Raw genomic sequence first — 17,657 nt, 5'->3', positions numbered from 1 at the left:
TTCAATCCTTTTGCCAAAATCCCTTAATTTTCTATATTTTTGCCAGTAAACTTTTGTGTGATTTTTCACTTCTTGAGAATATCTGGTTGGGATTTCCCTTTGCACCAACTAGAGTAAAGAAACCTTCAGTTTAGTGCCTATTTAAGTATTTGGGGTGTAACAGGGGTGGAGTAGGAGCCTTATAGCTGCTGCCACGTGCAACATGGTCGACTCACGCAGGTACAACACGGACATTGACAGACAGTAGCAATTGGTCAGCTTGCCTATTGCTTTGCAATAGCTACTTACACCCAGCCAGTAGTGGTATTTATTTAAGATTCCTATGAATTATTACATAATTTGTAAAACCATGCTTGGAATGTTGTTTCTGACACAGGGACTGCTTTCCAGGGCACTTAGCCTGCATCCAGATTCAGTGGGAAGCCATTGCATTCTTGATCCAAGAAACAAAACTAGGAATTCGGACAAAACCAGGCTTTGATGGCTGAGTACAGTCCAGTCTCCAAGAGTGACTCCATATTGGACAAATATGTCCTTCTCTTGGCAGACCAGAGGTCCTTCAACTTCAGCCTAGGGAGGAAAAGAGAGTATAAAGTGATTCCTCTAGTAATAGAGACACTAGGCATGCAAACAGCAAAATACTGGCAGGAATAATATTGTAACTCCAAAGGCCTCAAAATGTGACTGACACAAGGACTTGAGAGAGAGAAAGTGTTTTATTAGACCTGCTGGCGATGCCATGATGATTTTTTGCCTTTTCTTTTATACCCCTTTTATATACCTTTTTATGGCTTTTTGTATTCTTAGTGCTTTTTGCCTACATTCTTAGACTTAATTTTGTTAAGCTAGGAGACTAAACATCTTAGAAGCCTCGTAGTTAGGGATCAGAAAGCCCCAGACACCAAGGTCCTCTCCAGAACACATTTTGTAAACTGAGATAGAACATCCAGGGGAAGGTTCCTGGGGAAGGGAGGCTCACTGGAGCCTCTCATTGGGGAATTTTTGATAGATATGCTAATTAGTAAGACCTATATTGTTATACCAGATCTTTTGTGGGTGGGCATTGATGTGTGCATTTTGGTGCATTCGACCTGGACTTAGTGCACCTAAGGATCCTTAAAATAAATACAGAGGTAAAACCCCTTTTCCCCTTCTAACCGTGTTTGAGTCTTGATTTTAAGACCAGGAAAAGGCATCACTAGAGTAAAAGAATTGGGGGAAAAAAAAGTAGTTTCTAAGCATCCAGGCCATGCTCTTGGTCTGAAGATCCACCAGTCATGGATGTGAGTACATCCCCAGATCACTGTAAGGTCAATTACACATAAAAAAGTGGAAGTTTCCTAATTTTCCACATCCCCGATCTACTTGATCTGGACAAAAATAATTAAACTGTTTTAATGCTGTTCCTTAAAATCCAGGCATGCAGCATATAAATACCTATGTCCAATGATTTTTGACTCTATCAATGAATGCACTGCCCACAGTCTCTATGTTCAGGCAGTGTATTACAGGCTTTGCTTCAGGTGAGTGGGGTATTCACAGCACTGGGCTAGTATGAGTAGGATATTACCCTACACAATTTGCCTACTAGTCTGGTTGACTGTGTGACTTAAGAAAAAAATGCTGTGTATACCTCAGTTCTTGGGCTTCGTGCAGAATTGTTGAGCTTCTGAAACTGTTTCTGAGCCTTGAAAGTCCAAATTATATGCATTGACCTGCTTATACTCAAAGATTATTTTTACCTGACAGTTATCTGTGCTTCCCAAAGTAAATCCTCCACACAATTAACTATTTTTGATACTTCCATTCATAAATTCAGGATGATTACATATTCATATGAAGGAACTTCAGGCTAAACATTTTCTGTAACATATTGCAAATATCTGGAAAGATTTCAAGGTTTTTACTAAATTGGTATCAGTAAGCACTTTGATGAGAGAAGCTTATTTCAGCAGCCCGTTAGACTGAAAGAGCAACTTTTGCTTCCAAGGACATTGCTACAGGTACTTTTTTTCTGCTGCATGTGAGTAAGAAGAGCACACAACTCAATTTAGGAATGTATCTTTTGTTCAACCCTTCCACCTTCCTTTGCAAAATAGGTAACCCATGCAAAGCTCCACTATACTTTCAGAAATGTCATACCACTTTGACCAATGTAGACTATTAATTAAGGAAGTAACAAAACAGGACAGAGCAAAACCTCGTTTACCTCATTTTGTAAAACAAAGCTGCCTGTGAACAACACAAGCAAAGATCACCCCCCTGAAAACAAGCAAAATTCCTATAATAGCAACACTTCTGTATTTCAGTAGCACATGGCTAGAGAAATACTAGAAATGTTGTCTGTTTTCCTCTTGTTCATGTAAATTAAAAAGACGTCCTTCAGAATGCACTGTAAAATGACATAGGCTACAGGACACGTACTAACTAAAGAGCGCTTGCTGCAAAATTCAGCAGTACAGATCTGAAAGCTGCAGGAGGGATGTAACTGTTATGTTGCAGGCCTAGTCAGTGTCCTGGTTTTGGCTTAGACAGAGTTAATTTTCTTCTTAGTAGCTGGTACAGTGCTGTGTTTCAGGTTTAGTATGAGAATAATGTTGATAACACACTGGTATTTTGGTTGTTGCTAAGTAGTGTGTACTCTAACTCAAGGACTTTGCAGTTTCCCATTCTCTGCCAGTGAGGAGGTGCACAAGAAGCTGGGTGGAAGCAAGGCCAGGACAGCTGACCTGGACTGGCCACAGGGATATTCCAACTGTAGAAAAACATGTTTTTTACATACACTGGACAGAGCCACTAATTGCTGCTCAGGAACAGGCTGGGCATTGGTCAGCAGTTGTATTGTTCACTCGAATTGCATCACTTGTGTTCCTTGGGTTTTATCCCTCTCTCATGTTTTCATTACAATTATTATTGCTGCTCTTATTATTATTATAGTTATTATACATAGTTTTGTTTCAAGTATTAAAGCATTCTTATCTCATGACTCTTTTTTTTTTTTCAGTTCTCCTCCCCACCAAAGAAGGGATGGGGGAATGAGTGAGCAGCTGCATGGTTCTGGCTTAGTTTCTGGCTGTGGTTAAACCATGACACTCGAGTAATTTTGATGGATTGCTATTTCCTTTACCCACAGGTTCTACAGGAGGTGACACTTATAGCCAGCTGTTACCAGATGTGGTTGGTGTAGTTGGGCCAATGTTTTGTTCCATCATTGCAAGGTAGTCATTGGTGCAGGCTCTTGTGTATGATCATCACACCTCTTGAGATTGCAGTACTCCCATATCGTGTTGGGGTCAGTGGTGAAACACCATGGGCTGCTGTCACCATCTGGGTTTCTGCAATAGTTGTGCCTCAAATCCCTGCACAAATAAAGTCTACAGTCATGCTGTGTAAGACTGAAAGTAAGCATAGGACTATCTTGACAAAAAGATGTACTATGTACATCTACTATGTACAAATAAATACATTTATTATTGGTTTTATTTATGGCCAGATATGCTATTACCAGCAAACACATTCGTGGCTGTGATGCTAGTGAAGAGTTATATTTCACATGCATATTGGAGTCTTGAATATATTTATGCATAAGGAAACATAATTCAACTACTGGCTTATACTCTTTTACTGGCTTATAATATACTATTATATTCTGGCTGTAGTATTTCAAGGCACTGAGTACCTAAATAATTGCCCCATATGGCAATTATTTTCATTTCTAAGTATGCATGTATAAGCATACACAACTGTGAGAATGTGTGAATTAGTAATAAATATGGAGGAAGATTCATACTATTGGTGGGCACTTAGGCTTTTCCAAAATTTTTTTTAAATGCCAAAGGGTTCGTTCTCATATTCAGAAGAATGGCAAATAGATGCTTATGCAATTGGTTCCCTCTTATATTCCCCAGACCCCGTTTCTACTGACTTCAGTGAGACCACTACCATGTCTGTGCTTGCTGGGGCACGGGGGAGTAGAATTTCTCTCTTCAATAATTTTCACAGTTGCAGTGTTTCCCCGTCCTGATTCACAGCACAGTCTCAGAATAAAAAAGAACTGAAATGCTTTTTCTCTGAATATGACAGAACATGATTTCCACATTTTCACAGCTTGATTTTAATTTTTTTAAATGTTTTTGAAAGATATCGTCCCCTCTGAGGATGCTGAAGTTTTTTGATGCCAAAATAGAACTGAAAATTTCAAATTATTTAGGATGACATCATAAAAAGGGCAAAAAAATAAGAAAAGTATCACCCTTCCTGGTTATAGTTATAATACACCAAGCATGATGTATTTCCTCACAATTGTAATCCTGTTGCTTTCCTACACTTACTAAAAACTGGCACATTAGTGATGTTGATTATCTTATCACTGGTCCAGTCAGCGCTGGTACAGTTTTGTTAGTCTGAAGCAGATAAGGGGAAATTTCAGCGTATGCAATTCTGAGTGCCCATTTCCACCTGCAAAGAACACTTAGATGGTATTTCTAAGCATGATATATCTGACTGCGTGTTTTGCATCATAAATGCTGTGTCCTCCCCAGATTAAATCATTAGAAAGGCCACAACAAAAAGTCTCAAATTCATAAACAAAACACATATTTCAGCAGATGCCCAGTCTCTGGATACAAGTCTCCTGGTGTTGGTTACAGACGATCAGATTTAAGAGTAAGGGACACAGCTGTATCTTACTTACTTACAGAATTTAGATAACAAGAAAACACAATTCTTAAAAATGAGACTAACAGAAAACCTTTCTGTATCTTAGAAAAGTTGACTCTTATAGACATATTCCCTATCAGTGTTTTAAATCATAGATGTGCAAAGATAATATAACCAGCAATAGTTATTGCCAGAGAAAGCGAGAAAAAGTGAGATAAACATACGCGTCTGGGAATCTGTCTGGGGTTTTTATGTGCCTGTGTGGGAACATGGAGTTCCAGGCCTGGCACTTCTTTCCCGATGCAGTGACGGAAGTTGTGCCACGATAACTCTGGCCTTTGCCTCGGTAGCACTCCTCTGGTTGGGGAACTTGTGCGGGCACATCTGCGGCGAACAACAGAAACTGGTCTTTGGCATCAGAATTTTATGTTCTTACTGAGCAGGCACAAGAAAGCCTCAAACACACAGCATGACAAAAATGAATGACTTGTTTATGCAGACAGCATCCAGTGAAATCATCACACCTGCAGCAGAAGGGCATTTCCAAACATACTGAGAAAACTTTCACAGTTTTAACTGGTTATGTTAGATGTTGTTCAGTGAAGGTGGTGTTCACCAGTCAGTTTCACTTTGGCTTATGTGAACATGTTAGAATTAAAGATAAGAAAGTTCAAGAAAGTTCAATTTCCAGAAAGTTGAAAAATCCTCAAAGATTAGATACTGGTGATTGTGCCCATGATAAATTTTTCAGACATTATGTTAAACTTCAATCTCTCTATTATCCTTTTGGTTGTGCTAAGACTTTCTTGTTATTTTTTGTGCTTAAATGAATGAATGTTTCAATGTGATTTTTATTGCTTTGGAAGCTCCTATCCTATTTTTGTTGCTAATTTCCAAAAATGGGAGTTCATTTTATTTAGCAATTTTTCATCTGTTTAAACTTGCTTTTAATTTTTCAATGAACTTGCTATAATTGGCCTGCCTTTGGGAAAAAAAGGAATATAAAAGCATAAATATCTTTCATTCTATAATTCTTCTGTTGAGTCAACTAGTGATTTGCAACCATCACTGTATTTCCTTAACCATTGAAAGTTTAATATTTGGCAGATTTTGCAACATGCCAGGCAGACAAACATTAACAGTGACAAAGTGACTGAAAAAAAGAGTTAATACATTTACAATATGAAACAATAAATCTTTCACTGTTTTAAAGTCCTTATCACAAGTACACTCCGCTATCCATACCAGCAATCCCTTGATCTGTCCTGTCACAGGGAGGAATTGTGCAATATTCCCATCTAACGCTGCTGCTGGTGGTATAGCACCAAGGCTTCTTCTCTCCATCAGGGTTTCTACAGTAGTTTTCCTCTAAGCCCCTTAAAACAGGAAACAGGAACACTGACTTTAAACCATTCATAGAAATCCAGAAGAGTTGCGTGCATGACTATTAACAACTACTGCATGCAGAATTCAGCTCAGTGGTGTATTTATTCTTTCTGGAGATTGATTAACCCATGCATCACTGCTTTGGGACTAATCAATGATCTTCGACTTTACGGTATAAATGCTGAAGATAACAGGAAGAACTTCTCCGATGCTTACACTTTCTGCTCTTATTGTTGAGGCCAAGATGCAGCAGTAACAGCTGACTTCAAAACAGAAGGCACTGATACCCCTGAGATTACAGTCAGAACCAGGCAAGGCTGGATGTGACAGACTGGAAGTGTGTAGATAGGAGCACTGGTGCACGCTGCTCTCTGCCCTGTGATAATGGACAGGGTTTCACGTGCCTAGGAAAACTTGCTGGATCAAACTGCAGAGCTATAAGCCAGTCAGTCCCAGCTATTCCTGCACATTGCTAATGCTCTGCAAACCCAGTTCCTCTGACCTTGGAGCACAAGGATGTATTGGAGTATGTTGTCCTTGGAGCATCACTCTTCCAGAAGAGTAATGCGTTGAAAATGTGCCAAAACACAGCCAAGGGAATTTTAATATAAAAGTAGTGAACTACTTATAGCTCTGCAGTGGGATGTGGAGGAGACAGGTGAGAAAAATACCTGAGAATAAACAGGGAGGCAGAAAAAAATGAAGAGCAAGACTTGGACAGGAGTAATGAGCACTGACAAACAGCGAGAGTACAACATAACATAAATGAGGAAAACCTGTGCTCCTCTTGCCTCTGCATTTGGATTCATAGGGAATAACTCTGTTCTTTGGTATTTGTTACAACGAGAGACTCAGCGTACTTGCAGGGGTATCTGTCAGGAATCCAACCATGTTTGTGAGGAAACTGTGTGTTCCAGTGTTGACAGGCATTTCCTGATTCGGTGATGGATATCCTTCCTCGATAGCCTTCTCCTTTCCCTGAAAGACACTGGGAGTCTAGGCCAGAGACTGGTGGGTGTGTAGCTGGAACAGGAAAAGAAAAAAAGGAGAGGGGAGGGGAGAGCACAGGGGGGAAGGGAGAAAAATACTGATAAGTAGTGCTTTCAAAAATATAATGTTGAAGATGCTTTTTTTTTTCTTTCAGCAGAGGTTAATCTGGTTAAAAGCCATGTCAAAATCAAAGAGTACATTTTTATGAGCCTCCAGACTGCCAGATGGATGTCCTATGTCTGCCCTTTTACAGCAGCCAGTAAATAACTCTGCTGGATTGAGCCAGACTCTGTGCATGCTGTCCCCTGAGAGCAGAACAGGAAAGGCAGTAAGTAGTCCTGTACAGTCTTGTAAACCCAAGTGAAATGGAGTACAGTAATATAATACAGGTAGCATGGAAGGGCAGAAAGGGCCAGGAAGAAATTGTGAGAGAAAGCAAAGCAACCTTGGAGCTGAGCCTTTGGAGCCAGTGAATTGGGAAAGAGAGGCAGAAGGAATAGTGAAAAAAAGAAAGAAAGTGAAATGGTCTGCCATGTGGGGAGCAGCAAAGAAAATAAGAGTAATGATCAGAGACATAGAACCTGCAGAGGGCAAATGGAAAATGCATTTACAGCACATACCTATAATATACAGAATTTCCCAAAGACATGAGTATAACCCTAAAAGGTTGGTGTGTTCCTTAAACTTTAAGTTTTAGTCACAGGATGGAAATGCTTTGGTAACATTCACAATTTATCATACAGAAGTCTATAAATAGTTATTCTGCCATCTGTAATTAAGCATGGTGAAGAGAACTACATCTAGCAAACACACCCCACTGCTTAGAGCACTGGCAAGTGCAGATACATAAGAAAGCAAACTCTAGAGAGGAAAAACACACTTCTAAATTTTTTTTCTCAAAGCACAATCCACTTCTACAATTGGCAATGTTATCTCTTAATTCAGTGCCTTGGAAACATCCAGATTTAGTGGTCTCTGCTTAATGAATTAAGCTAGCTCGCTGGTATGTCAGGTTTCTCTCATGAGGTCTGAACTTGTTTCTCAGGATTCATCCCTTGCTAAGAAAAAGGCAGTGCTGGCTGTGCTGATCAGACCCAGGTAAAATATCACAGTGTGGCCACATGGCAATTCAGATGATTTCTGTGAGTTAGCAGATCAGCAGTAAACTACCACCTGATTTAACCTGAATGTCCTGCCTCCCAGGTAAGTTGAAAAGTAAAGTGGTTAAAGGCAAATTATGGTTTTCCATAACATCTTTGGCCTTATTGCTCTTCATGACACCTGCGTCCTCACTGACCATACCTGGTTTTACATAACAGAAATTTAATGAGTGATTCTGCTTATTAACGTGCACTTCTCCTGCTTCACAGAGGTATGTTTAGGTTACTCAGAACTGTGGTTTCTTGTCTTTCCCCTCCCTGCATAATTTTAATGAGAAGAGCTACCCTCTGGAGTCATCTCAGGAAATCAGACTCACAGCAGTGAGGAATGTTGCAATATTCCCAGCGTTTATTTGGGCTGGTAGTGAAACACCAGGGCTGAAGTTCACCATCAGGATTGCGGCAATAATTCATGTTCAGATCCTTCTCTGGATAGCTGCACATTGAAAATGAAAGAGAAGCTCGTGAGTCAGCTATGGCCAGATGTATCAACAAGGCTGACTGCAGGCAGGGTCTCCCAGGCTCTGTGGGAATGAACTCAGTGCTGAGCATCACTCACTGTTTCTGGGTAAATCCATGCATATGAGGCTCTTGGGCATCCCAGCGTTGGCACTCAAGTCCAGACTCTGTTCTTGAAACTTGTCCATGGTAATCCTCGCCATTACACTGCATGCACTCCCCTGTAGGTCCTAGGCAGAAGGAAAACAAAGTGAGGAATGCACCAGCCTATTTGTGGAAGACTACACTGGAAGGAGAAGTGGGGTTTGCTCAGGCTAACAATGAAAGGAATTCAGAAGACTCTGCATTACAGCCTGGCCAAATTAATAATGCTTTAGGAATATGTTTCACTTGCAGGGAGGAATTTGTATCTGTATGTGCTGCTAGCAATAGGAATTCAGTGTGTAACACAGCACTTGGGTCAATCTTTACTCTTGTTACAATTACATAAATTACTGGTACAAGAGCAATATATTCCTTATCCAGATCATTGCAGTTCTTTGCCAGTAGAGTCAAAAGTAACAAGACAGATGAAGATAAAGCAAACTATATCAGCAAATTATCAGAAAATTTTAGTTCTTCCATGATTACCAAAGAACTTTGATAACTCAAGCCAATTAGGAAAACACCTCTGAGTTGAGAACTTCTTAAGTTCAGCTTGATTTAAATTCTAATTTGAAAACAATCTGTAAAAATAAAGCACCAAAAAGTAGCAGGAATAATATTACCTACTTGAACATCCCTTCTCTGGAAAGTAAATATACCTTCTCCAGTGTGTGTGACCTGGTCCTCACACTCTGGAATGGCACAGTAATCAAATCTCGTAGCAGGATCTGTTGTGTAACACCAAGGTCCACTTTCATCCCCATCAGGATTTCTGCAGTAGTTTTCCTCCAGCCCTGCATTGGGGTGTTTTTCGGGTGTATAACTGTAATAGTATTAAAATTCTATTTTAATTCCCATACTTTGGTGGAACAGAAGGGAAATGTCCAACTTGTGCACCTAGCTGTGAATTTTATTCATTCACAGTAAAATGAGAGAAACAGATTCCCCATTGTAAGCCATAAATGAAAACTGAAAAAACATGCCATAACTACCATTATTAGTAGCTTTCTCCCTAGGTCCCAGTTGCCAATAAGGAGCAAGCTTACAGCCTGCAAGGACGATGACAATCTCAAAGGACAGTTGTTGTCCTTAATTACATGCATCCAGCTGTAGGGACAACCTGTGGCTCTATCGTGTTTGTCTTAATGGAGCTACTTTAAAAGTTATGTATTTCTAGAGACTATTCACCAAACACAACCAGGTCACACAGAGATCTGAAGCAAGTGGTGCTAGGCTTCTTCCTACAGTAATCTTCCCAGACAAGACCAAATTACTTTTAAACTATCTGAGCAAGTGTATTCAAGTTTCATTAGAATAACAACAAAAATAATTTTCAACATAAATCAGAGGAAACAGGACCTCTGCTTCCCCACTTGCTTCAGGGAGCCCAGTGACAAACAGCCCTGAGAAAACTCTACCTGGTCAGGTCCATTTGACCCTTGGATACTCTTCTTGATGTTTTGGTTTTTTTTGACTATCTGTATGGCAGGTAGAGGGGCCGTAGAGGTGGACAGATACCACCTTATACAGAGCAGAGCAATTATGACCCCCCTGTCACCAATAGCAAAATCTTCATAGTTTTGAGAGAAGGAGCATTTAATCTGCTTAAGACACCTCACATTTAGACCCAACTTCCCTAGCTGACAATGCATCCTTTCCTTATCCAGATCATTGCAGTTCTCTGCCAGTGGAGTCAAAAGTAACAATACAGATGAAGATAAAGCTGTTTTAAAAAGTCACCTGACAACAGGATTTGATAACTTGCGCTGTAAATCTGTGTATATATATGAAGATGAAGAAGCTTGGAAGAGGTTCAGAACAGCATAAAGAAATGAAAATAGGCATACTTTGGTTTGTGGGGTATTTTTTCTGCCCACTTCTGGCATGGAATACCCCTCTGAGTCTTGGCTTCTGTTCCTCTGTAGTCTGTCCCAATCCCTCTTTTACACTCCATAAGGTAAACTGAAATGGAATCAAATTTGTTAATTCAGAGGTGTTACAACATTCATTCCTGGTACTGAAAATCTGCAGATATAACTGAAGCTCATCTGTACATGCTGAAACATGTTTTACTCATGTTTTGAACCTCTTGTGCCTGCAAACATTATGATTCTATAATGTATTTTAAAAGAAAATAGTTACAACTACTAGGCATCTAATGAGAAAAATTTCTGAAGCATTGCTATAAAGCTAACAAAATCAAGTCAAGAGATCAGCTATATCAAATCACAGTTGGTTTTGACGTGCAAAAAATGCATGCTTATACTATTGTAATACCGGGATAAATAGGAATGTCTTTCACCAGCAGCTGGAGATTCTTTGAAAGGCATTGTTTGTAAGCACATTTGCAGTGTGGGTGTCATCCAACTATCCCTTTAAGCCAAAAATATTTAGTTATCAAAATACACTTGTCACATAAGTGGCCCCCAAATCTTTGATTCATCTTAGCCTCAGACTATCCCAGGTATTTTTCTAGTTGGATTCCAAGGCAGAGAGAATGCAGATCTTATTGATGATGCTTTTACTGGCAACAGACACTGAAAAATCTCCAGATATTCAGGGCAGTGATCTTGATTTCCCCTTCCTTTTCCCCTTTCTGGCTTGCACAAGAGGAGTCTCCCTAAACCTCAAAATATAAAATGGAAATGTTAGAGCAAGGACAGGAGAGCAATGTGATAGAAGAAACTGAGCCTCTGGAACACCTTGCAATAGTTACTGCCATCACAGTTTGTGGCTGGGACTACAAATGTCTGTGCTGTTTGTCTTGCTAAAAGGAAGCTGCTGCCTGGTTTGTCATGGTACTTCTGGAGGGACCAAAAGTCTAGTCACTGCTGCTTCAACAGTGAGACCCAGGTCCCAGCATGTCCATGGCTGGTCAATAGCCTTGCCCATGGACTTTCTGATGTTGCGAGGTTCCTCCTAAATTGTTTTAGCCTGTCTAAATAATAAATGTGGACATATCTAACACCCAGGGAGAGGAGGTGAAGACTGTGTAACTGGGTTTGGAAGGAAGACAACAAGTAACTTCTGAGTTCAAATGGCACATAGAGACCACCATGGATCTAGGCCTTGGTATTTGATCCTTCTTGAACAGCATTTTTAGTAATGTGGCTTCTTCCTGTTTGGCCCCCAAATTCTCTGTTAGTTTTCTGCCCTGTACAGGAATTTGCTCCAGCACTGCAGCGGAGAACAGATGGATGCCATTAGAATAGGCTTGATGAGTAAATATGTAGCATCTTACTGTACACATACTTCTCTTCTCATAAAGAACTGTGTCCGTGCTGGTGAACATCACTGTCATTTTAGCATTTTCAGCCAGTGTTAAACACTCTAGCTTTTTCCTGGTGAATAGGAAAGCCCTGTTGAAATTGAGAAGGAAGCAATATTGACATAGGAAGCAATATTTTAAACGCAATTCAAATTATACAACTCATAATTATTTTTCTATAAATTATTAATTTGGTAGCACTGCTATTCATTTTTATCTTTCAGATACTGCACTCAGTACTTTAGACACTGAGTAAGAGGTTAGTGTTATCTACTACTCTCAAGTGGCTCACTTATTCAGGATATATGACTACGTGAATAAGTTATTGTGTGGGCAACTAGAAACTGCATTGGCAAAACATTATCAGCAGCATCCTAGCTGCTCAGGCTAGTGTCTGTCCCTACAATGGATTAGAAACCTTTCACTCTTGTGAAACAAAGCAGCATCCAGCTAAAGAGGCTCAAGCAGTTCTCCGTGTAACGTTGGATAAAAACAGGAGCTTGAACATTTACTATAAAATGAGTAGTACATTGTAAATCCACTCTTTACTTGATCTTGTGGTAATTTATGAGTGGAGATAAGTCACAAGCTAAAGGCACAGGCATGGGAGACACTGCTGTAGGCAGAGCTGCAGCAGAGTGGGGATGTTGGTTCTGAGCAACAGTAGGAACATATCATTGATACGCAGACACACACAATGGCACTGTTTTAAGATTCAACAGAAATTACCTGCAGGTTAAATTTCTTTCTGCTTCACATTTCTCTGCACATTCTTTTTCATTATTTGTCTTGTAAAACTGTTTATTTCGAGTAAGTATCCAAACACCATCTGTTCTTAAATAGTCATCCAGTATATCTCCTTTCACTGGAAGGAAAGGAAAGGAAAGGAATCAGACATTACAAATGAGAATTCTGCAGTTAAGAAGATTTGTGGATTTCAGTCCCATTTTCCATGTAGCTCGGACAGGTGAAGACACAATTTATTTTGCATAATTCTGGTTAAAAGATGATGAACTCTGAGGTGATTTCTGTCTCCTGACACAATCAGAGCTGAATGACTGCAACATGTCATGGGAGAAAAGCAGCAGAAGAAAGATGTAGAGGCAGTTCTGATTAGAGTTATGCAGGAGTTTGAAGGTAAAAACAAGAAATGTGAAACAAGAGTGAGGGGGAACAGAGAGAGAGATTAAGTGGTGTCAACACTGATTAGAGAAAGATGAAGGGAAGTGATACCTGTATCAAAGTTTTGGAGAAGCATGAATGAGGTGGATGTGAGATTATGGCCTGTCATGTGGGTTGTGCAATCCCTATAGTTTTATTGGTCACTGCCTAGTTGTTTGTCCCAAAATGTCCTGCCCTAGACCAAGAAACCTCAATCAGAAAGTTACTGTATAGCCTTTTACAGTGGCCACCATTGTTTTATTGTAATGGGTTGAGCAGACTTAGTAATGAAATTGTCAGGCTACGTCTCTGTTGCAACAAATTAACCCAAGATTTTAAATTAGTAAATCAATTAGTGTTATTATATCTGAAAACTGCATGTGCACAAGATTTATATGATGTACCTGCTAATACATTTAACACACCTCTAAAATACTGTTGCTCACGATGGAGTTTGCCATCTAATTAACTTTTTTTCTTTTTATGTCTATAAAGATTCTATGTTTCTGTTCCTAATTTCTACAAGAGTTTTTTTCCATCTCCAGCATCAGGTTACAATGTTGCACAAGTGATATGGTTTAATTATTTCATTTTTTTGATCTAGATTATTATTGACAGATGCAGGAAGTTCATAATTTTGTACAGGTAATGTTGTGAATCTTTCATTTATGCATTCGTATTAGGGCTGAATTCACTGCAGCATCTCTCCAGTGTTACTAATTCCCATGACATATGGGCCATTCATCATCTACCTCCATATGACACAGATTCACACAAAATAAAAGGTATTTGGGCCGCTAGTGAAAGTAAGATTATTAATTGGCTGAGGGCATTTTCTGTGTCTTTTTGCTGAGTTGGCTCAATGCTATAAACCCCACGTCTTAAGAAATCCCTGACACTGAGGCTTCCCATATCTAATCCTGCTGTTACAGCAGGACTATGTGGTGCACCAATAGTCTAGACTACTAATTTCTCCTGATGGATTCAGTGAACAAGTGCTTCCTTTCCTGAATTTTTTCCTAAGTTAACTGAGGTCACTGTTCCAGGGGACCAGGACAGGAAAATACTCCTTTCCAAACTTTATTGACTCATCTTAAAACTCTGTGTTTCTTCAAAGAGCACTACTTTGGATACTATTCCTTTTCAGTGACTATAAGAAAAAAAAATTATTACAGTTGGTTTAAGAATGATTACATGGGATTTTGGATGACATGCATAAAGTAAAAGGCAACACAGATTGGCAGAAGCTTAGATAATAGAAAGGAAAAGGTTGCATGAAAAACGCTGCAAAGTATAAACTTAAGAAAAAAATATGAAAGATTTCAAATGCATCAGGGAAATGTATTAGTCTGACTAAAATCTTTATAAACCCAGACATTGCACATGATAATTGAACAGAATATTTAAATATATGTGAACAAACTAGTTTCTTCTTTTATATATGCATCTTTCCAGATTTGACCAATACTAACCCAGAAGACATAAAAATTGGTTTTTAAGGCAGTTGTAGATCATCACTTTCAAGCAAGTCAGCTAGAGTTGATAACAATGATCAAATAAACCCCCCACTTCCTTAGTTGTCTTTTATAACCTGGCACAATCATCCAATGATATGTCCCTGGTATTCTGACTTTAAGTGTCTGAACTATTAAAAACTCATAAAAACTGTACTGATACATATTTATCAGTACATTTAAAAAGTCATTTAAGTGCCATGCAACTATATGTAATTTCAAAGTACAAGAGAGTATGGTATCTGATTGACATCTGATTGAAATGTATACTGCACATGGAATATTGATTTACAGAATTTGTAGATAAGCTTAAAATTAATATATTACCTTTAGTGGAATACCTATCTTCTTTTGGAATTGTAAAAAAGAGTTCTGAAGATATTCCTGGAAAAGGTGATCTAGGTTACTGAAGAGTAAATTTCTACCTACTGCCATCAGGAAAACAAAGGAGAACATTTTATTATAAGTGTTTGAAAACAGAATGTGAAATTTCTGGAATATAAGGGAACCTGTTCATTTTAAATTTTGTTTTAAATATTCCATTTCAAAGCTTTAAAACTCCTGTCATAAAGGATGAAGATCAGTACCACTGTGCTTAACAATGCTTGGCAGTAAGCACAGCTTTACCTTTAGCATTTGATCCAAAGCCTGCTGAAATCAGAGATGACTTCTCACTGACTGCTATGGGTTTTGTACAAGCCTTTGACAGGCTGCCCAAAGGTGCCCCCATCTCTGGACATGGGAGATGTTTGCCGGGAGCCAGGAGTTGCCCATGCAGACACCAAAGCTGCTGCTCTTCTTGTGTCACTGATGAACACGACTGTGGAACAACACAGCTCTCACTTCATTCTACGGCAACTCTTTCTGACCTGCAAGGCCCAAATCCGCCATTGCCCAGGAAATGAGTGATGCATTGGCTTAGGGATCTACCTTCAACACATAGAGCTTGCTAGTGTTTGGCCCCAGTCTCACCTAGACAAGCAGAAGTCAAAGGACTCTTACCTGAGCTGAGCAAGAAAAGAAAGAGAAAGGCAGCTTTGCTAATCCCCATTTTGGCCCAGCTGGCAGGTGCTGGAAGTTGTGTGTCAGTGCACAAAGTTTTATTGACTCGCACTGGAGTGAGGCAGCATCAAACAAACAAGGTAGGAGGATTAAGTTAATCATTCTCCCATGCTGTGCCCCTCTTGCCATGGCTATTAAAACAACCTTGATTTGGATGGATTACCAAATCAGTCTCAATAATTTCTACTGGATACTGGGAAATGTGAAGGCACTTTCTTCTTTTGTGGGACCTGGGTTTTTTTTCTCAGATTGCTTGGCATCACTTTGCTAAGGTAAAGATGAGGATCATAGTGGTGGAAAGTATGGCAACAAGACACAATCCACACATCTAATTCTATATAGTTCTGGATATTCAGCTTTATGTCTCAATAGTATTTTCAGTCACGGACTTGGACTGCTTTAGATTGGAGCTGCTTCTGGTTTATGCTTTTGTGTAAGTCAGTCCTCCAAAACAGACCCTGATAATGCTAAATCTGTATAAGAATTGTTTTTAACAACCTCCAGTGCCCTTTCTGGAGGAAAGAAAATTACTTCCCTCAGCTTTTTTCCATTTCTGGTTTGTTTTTTGTTGTTCATGACTTGGGAGGCAGCATTCACTTTGCTTCAGTGTATGATATGCCTTTGACCCCCAGGCAAAGCCACTGATATCTCAAGTCTGCCCAGACCTCAGGGTGTACGCAGGGTGCCCCATGCACTTCAGCAACATCTGTCACGTCTGTCAACCCCATAGGGCTCAGCTAAGGCAAACCAGGCATTCCCAGCCATAATGCCTTCAGGAGTTTCAGCTGGTTTGCCTGGCCAGTCAGAGTAGCCTTTAGCTGGGATTGGGAGGGCAGATGAGAACGATAGTTGGGAGGAAGGTGGGAGCCCTGCATGTTCCCCTTTGTGCTGGGAGTCACTTGGGGTAAAGGCAGAGGTCAAAAGGTACACGCCTGCAGGGCACAAGTGGGAAATGCACCCTGGGCTGCTGAGGAGTCAGTGGGGAAGTGGCCTTTTGGCCTCAGCTTTGTGGCACTGCAGAGGGATATCAGTGGGTAGCCACTGAGAATGGGCAGGAGTGACACCAGAAAGCAAGGGTTTGGTCTTGTAACTGTTTTGTGGTGAGTTGTGTCTTTGTGTCAACACATCCACAGCTCATCTGCACCCCAACCTCCACAGTCAGTGTTTGAGCATCTCATTCAACCTGTATCATATCTGGCAGAGGGATATTCCTACAGGGATGTTCCCACAAACCTTCAGGAAGTCAGTGGTTGGACCAAGAAAAGAACTCAAAGTTTGCCTTCCATGAAGACACTCATGGTGGAAGCAATCAGCACTCATTTCTACTTGGGCAGCAAGCAGGTCTGTACCCTCCAACCAGCATGTCAGCACATGCATACATGAATCCTGGGGACACATGGCTGTGGAAGAGACAGGCTGTCCTCATGGAAGCCACTCACGGAGACATTATGGGGACATGAATGGGAGGAAGCAGGACTAGAGGACCCTTTGGGGGTGGGGAGAAGGGCAGGCAGGACCTGAAGATTTCCCAGTTTAATACACTAGAGAGGTGAGGTCACCAAGAGATGCAGTAGGATGTGATGAGAAGGGATATGAACTACGGGGAGCCAAGCCTTGCCTTTTCTATCATTGACAGCATTACCCGCTCTGTCCTCAGATAGTAAACGCCATTGACTACAGATGCAGAAGTCTGAAACCACTCTAGATCTGCTAGCAAATAGCATGGAAACATCTTTTCTTTTGGATTTAATTTAAATCTTAGCACAATAAAAAGCAGAGAGATTTTTATGCCTGTGTTTTACTAGCAACAAATAAAATCACTTCTTTGCTGATGAAAACCATGCTGTAATCCCA

The 17,657-nt window shown here is 40.1% G+C and overlaps 1 protein-coding gene across 5 annotated transcripts; it reads right to left on the bottom strand.

Moving 5' to 3' along the window:
* Positions 1-244: 244 nt before the first annotated feature.
* LOC103624196 (plasminogen) lies at positions 245-15,851 on the bottom strand. 5 transcript variants are annotated; one of them, XM_017746221.1, is made up of 13 exons: positions 15,744-15,850; positions 15,069-15,125; positions 12,796-12,931; positions 12,051-12,157; positions 10,646-10,760; positions 9,458-9,621; positions 8,755-8,884; positions 8,513-8,631; positions 6,906-7,068; positions 5,905-6,035; positions 4,884-5,043; positions 3,258-3,359; positions 245-570 (listed from the first exon to the last, which is right to left on the bottom strand). In XM_017746221.1, exons 1-13 carry the CDS (start codon positions 15,790-15,792, stop codon positions 453-455), a joined length of 1,551 nt encoding a protein of 516 aa, XP_017601710.1. In that variant the 5' UTR covers positions 15,793-15,850; the 3' UTR covers positions 245-452. The 5 variants fall into 5 exon arrangements, with proteins under 5 accessions (XP_017601710.1, XP_017601727.1, XP_017601718.1 ...); XM_017746232.1 differs by having other exon boundaries at positions 474-570; positions 3,170-3,359; positions 15,744-15,849; XM_017746238.1 differs by lacking the exon at positions 3,258-3,359 and having other exon boundaries at positions 15,744-15,851.
* Between the last annotated feature and the right edge of the window lie 1,806 nt (positions 15,852-17,657).

This window comes from Corvus brachyrhynchos, unplaced genomic scaffold (assembly GCF_000691975.1).
Source record: "Corvus brachyrhynchos isolate BGI_N302 unplaced genomic scaffold, ASM69197v1 scaffold70, whole genome shotgun sequence".
Taxonomy (NCBI): domain Eukaryota; kingdom Metazoa; phylum Chordata; class Aves; order Passeriformes; family Corvidae; genus Corvus; species Corvus brachyrhynchos.
Note: the sequence above shows the minus strand (reverse complement) of the source record. Positions and strands in the feature narration are given on the sequence as shown.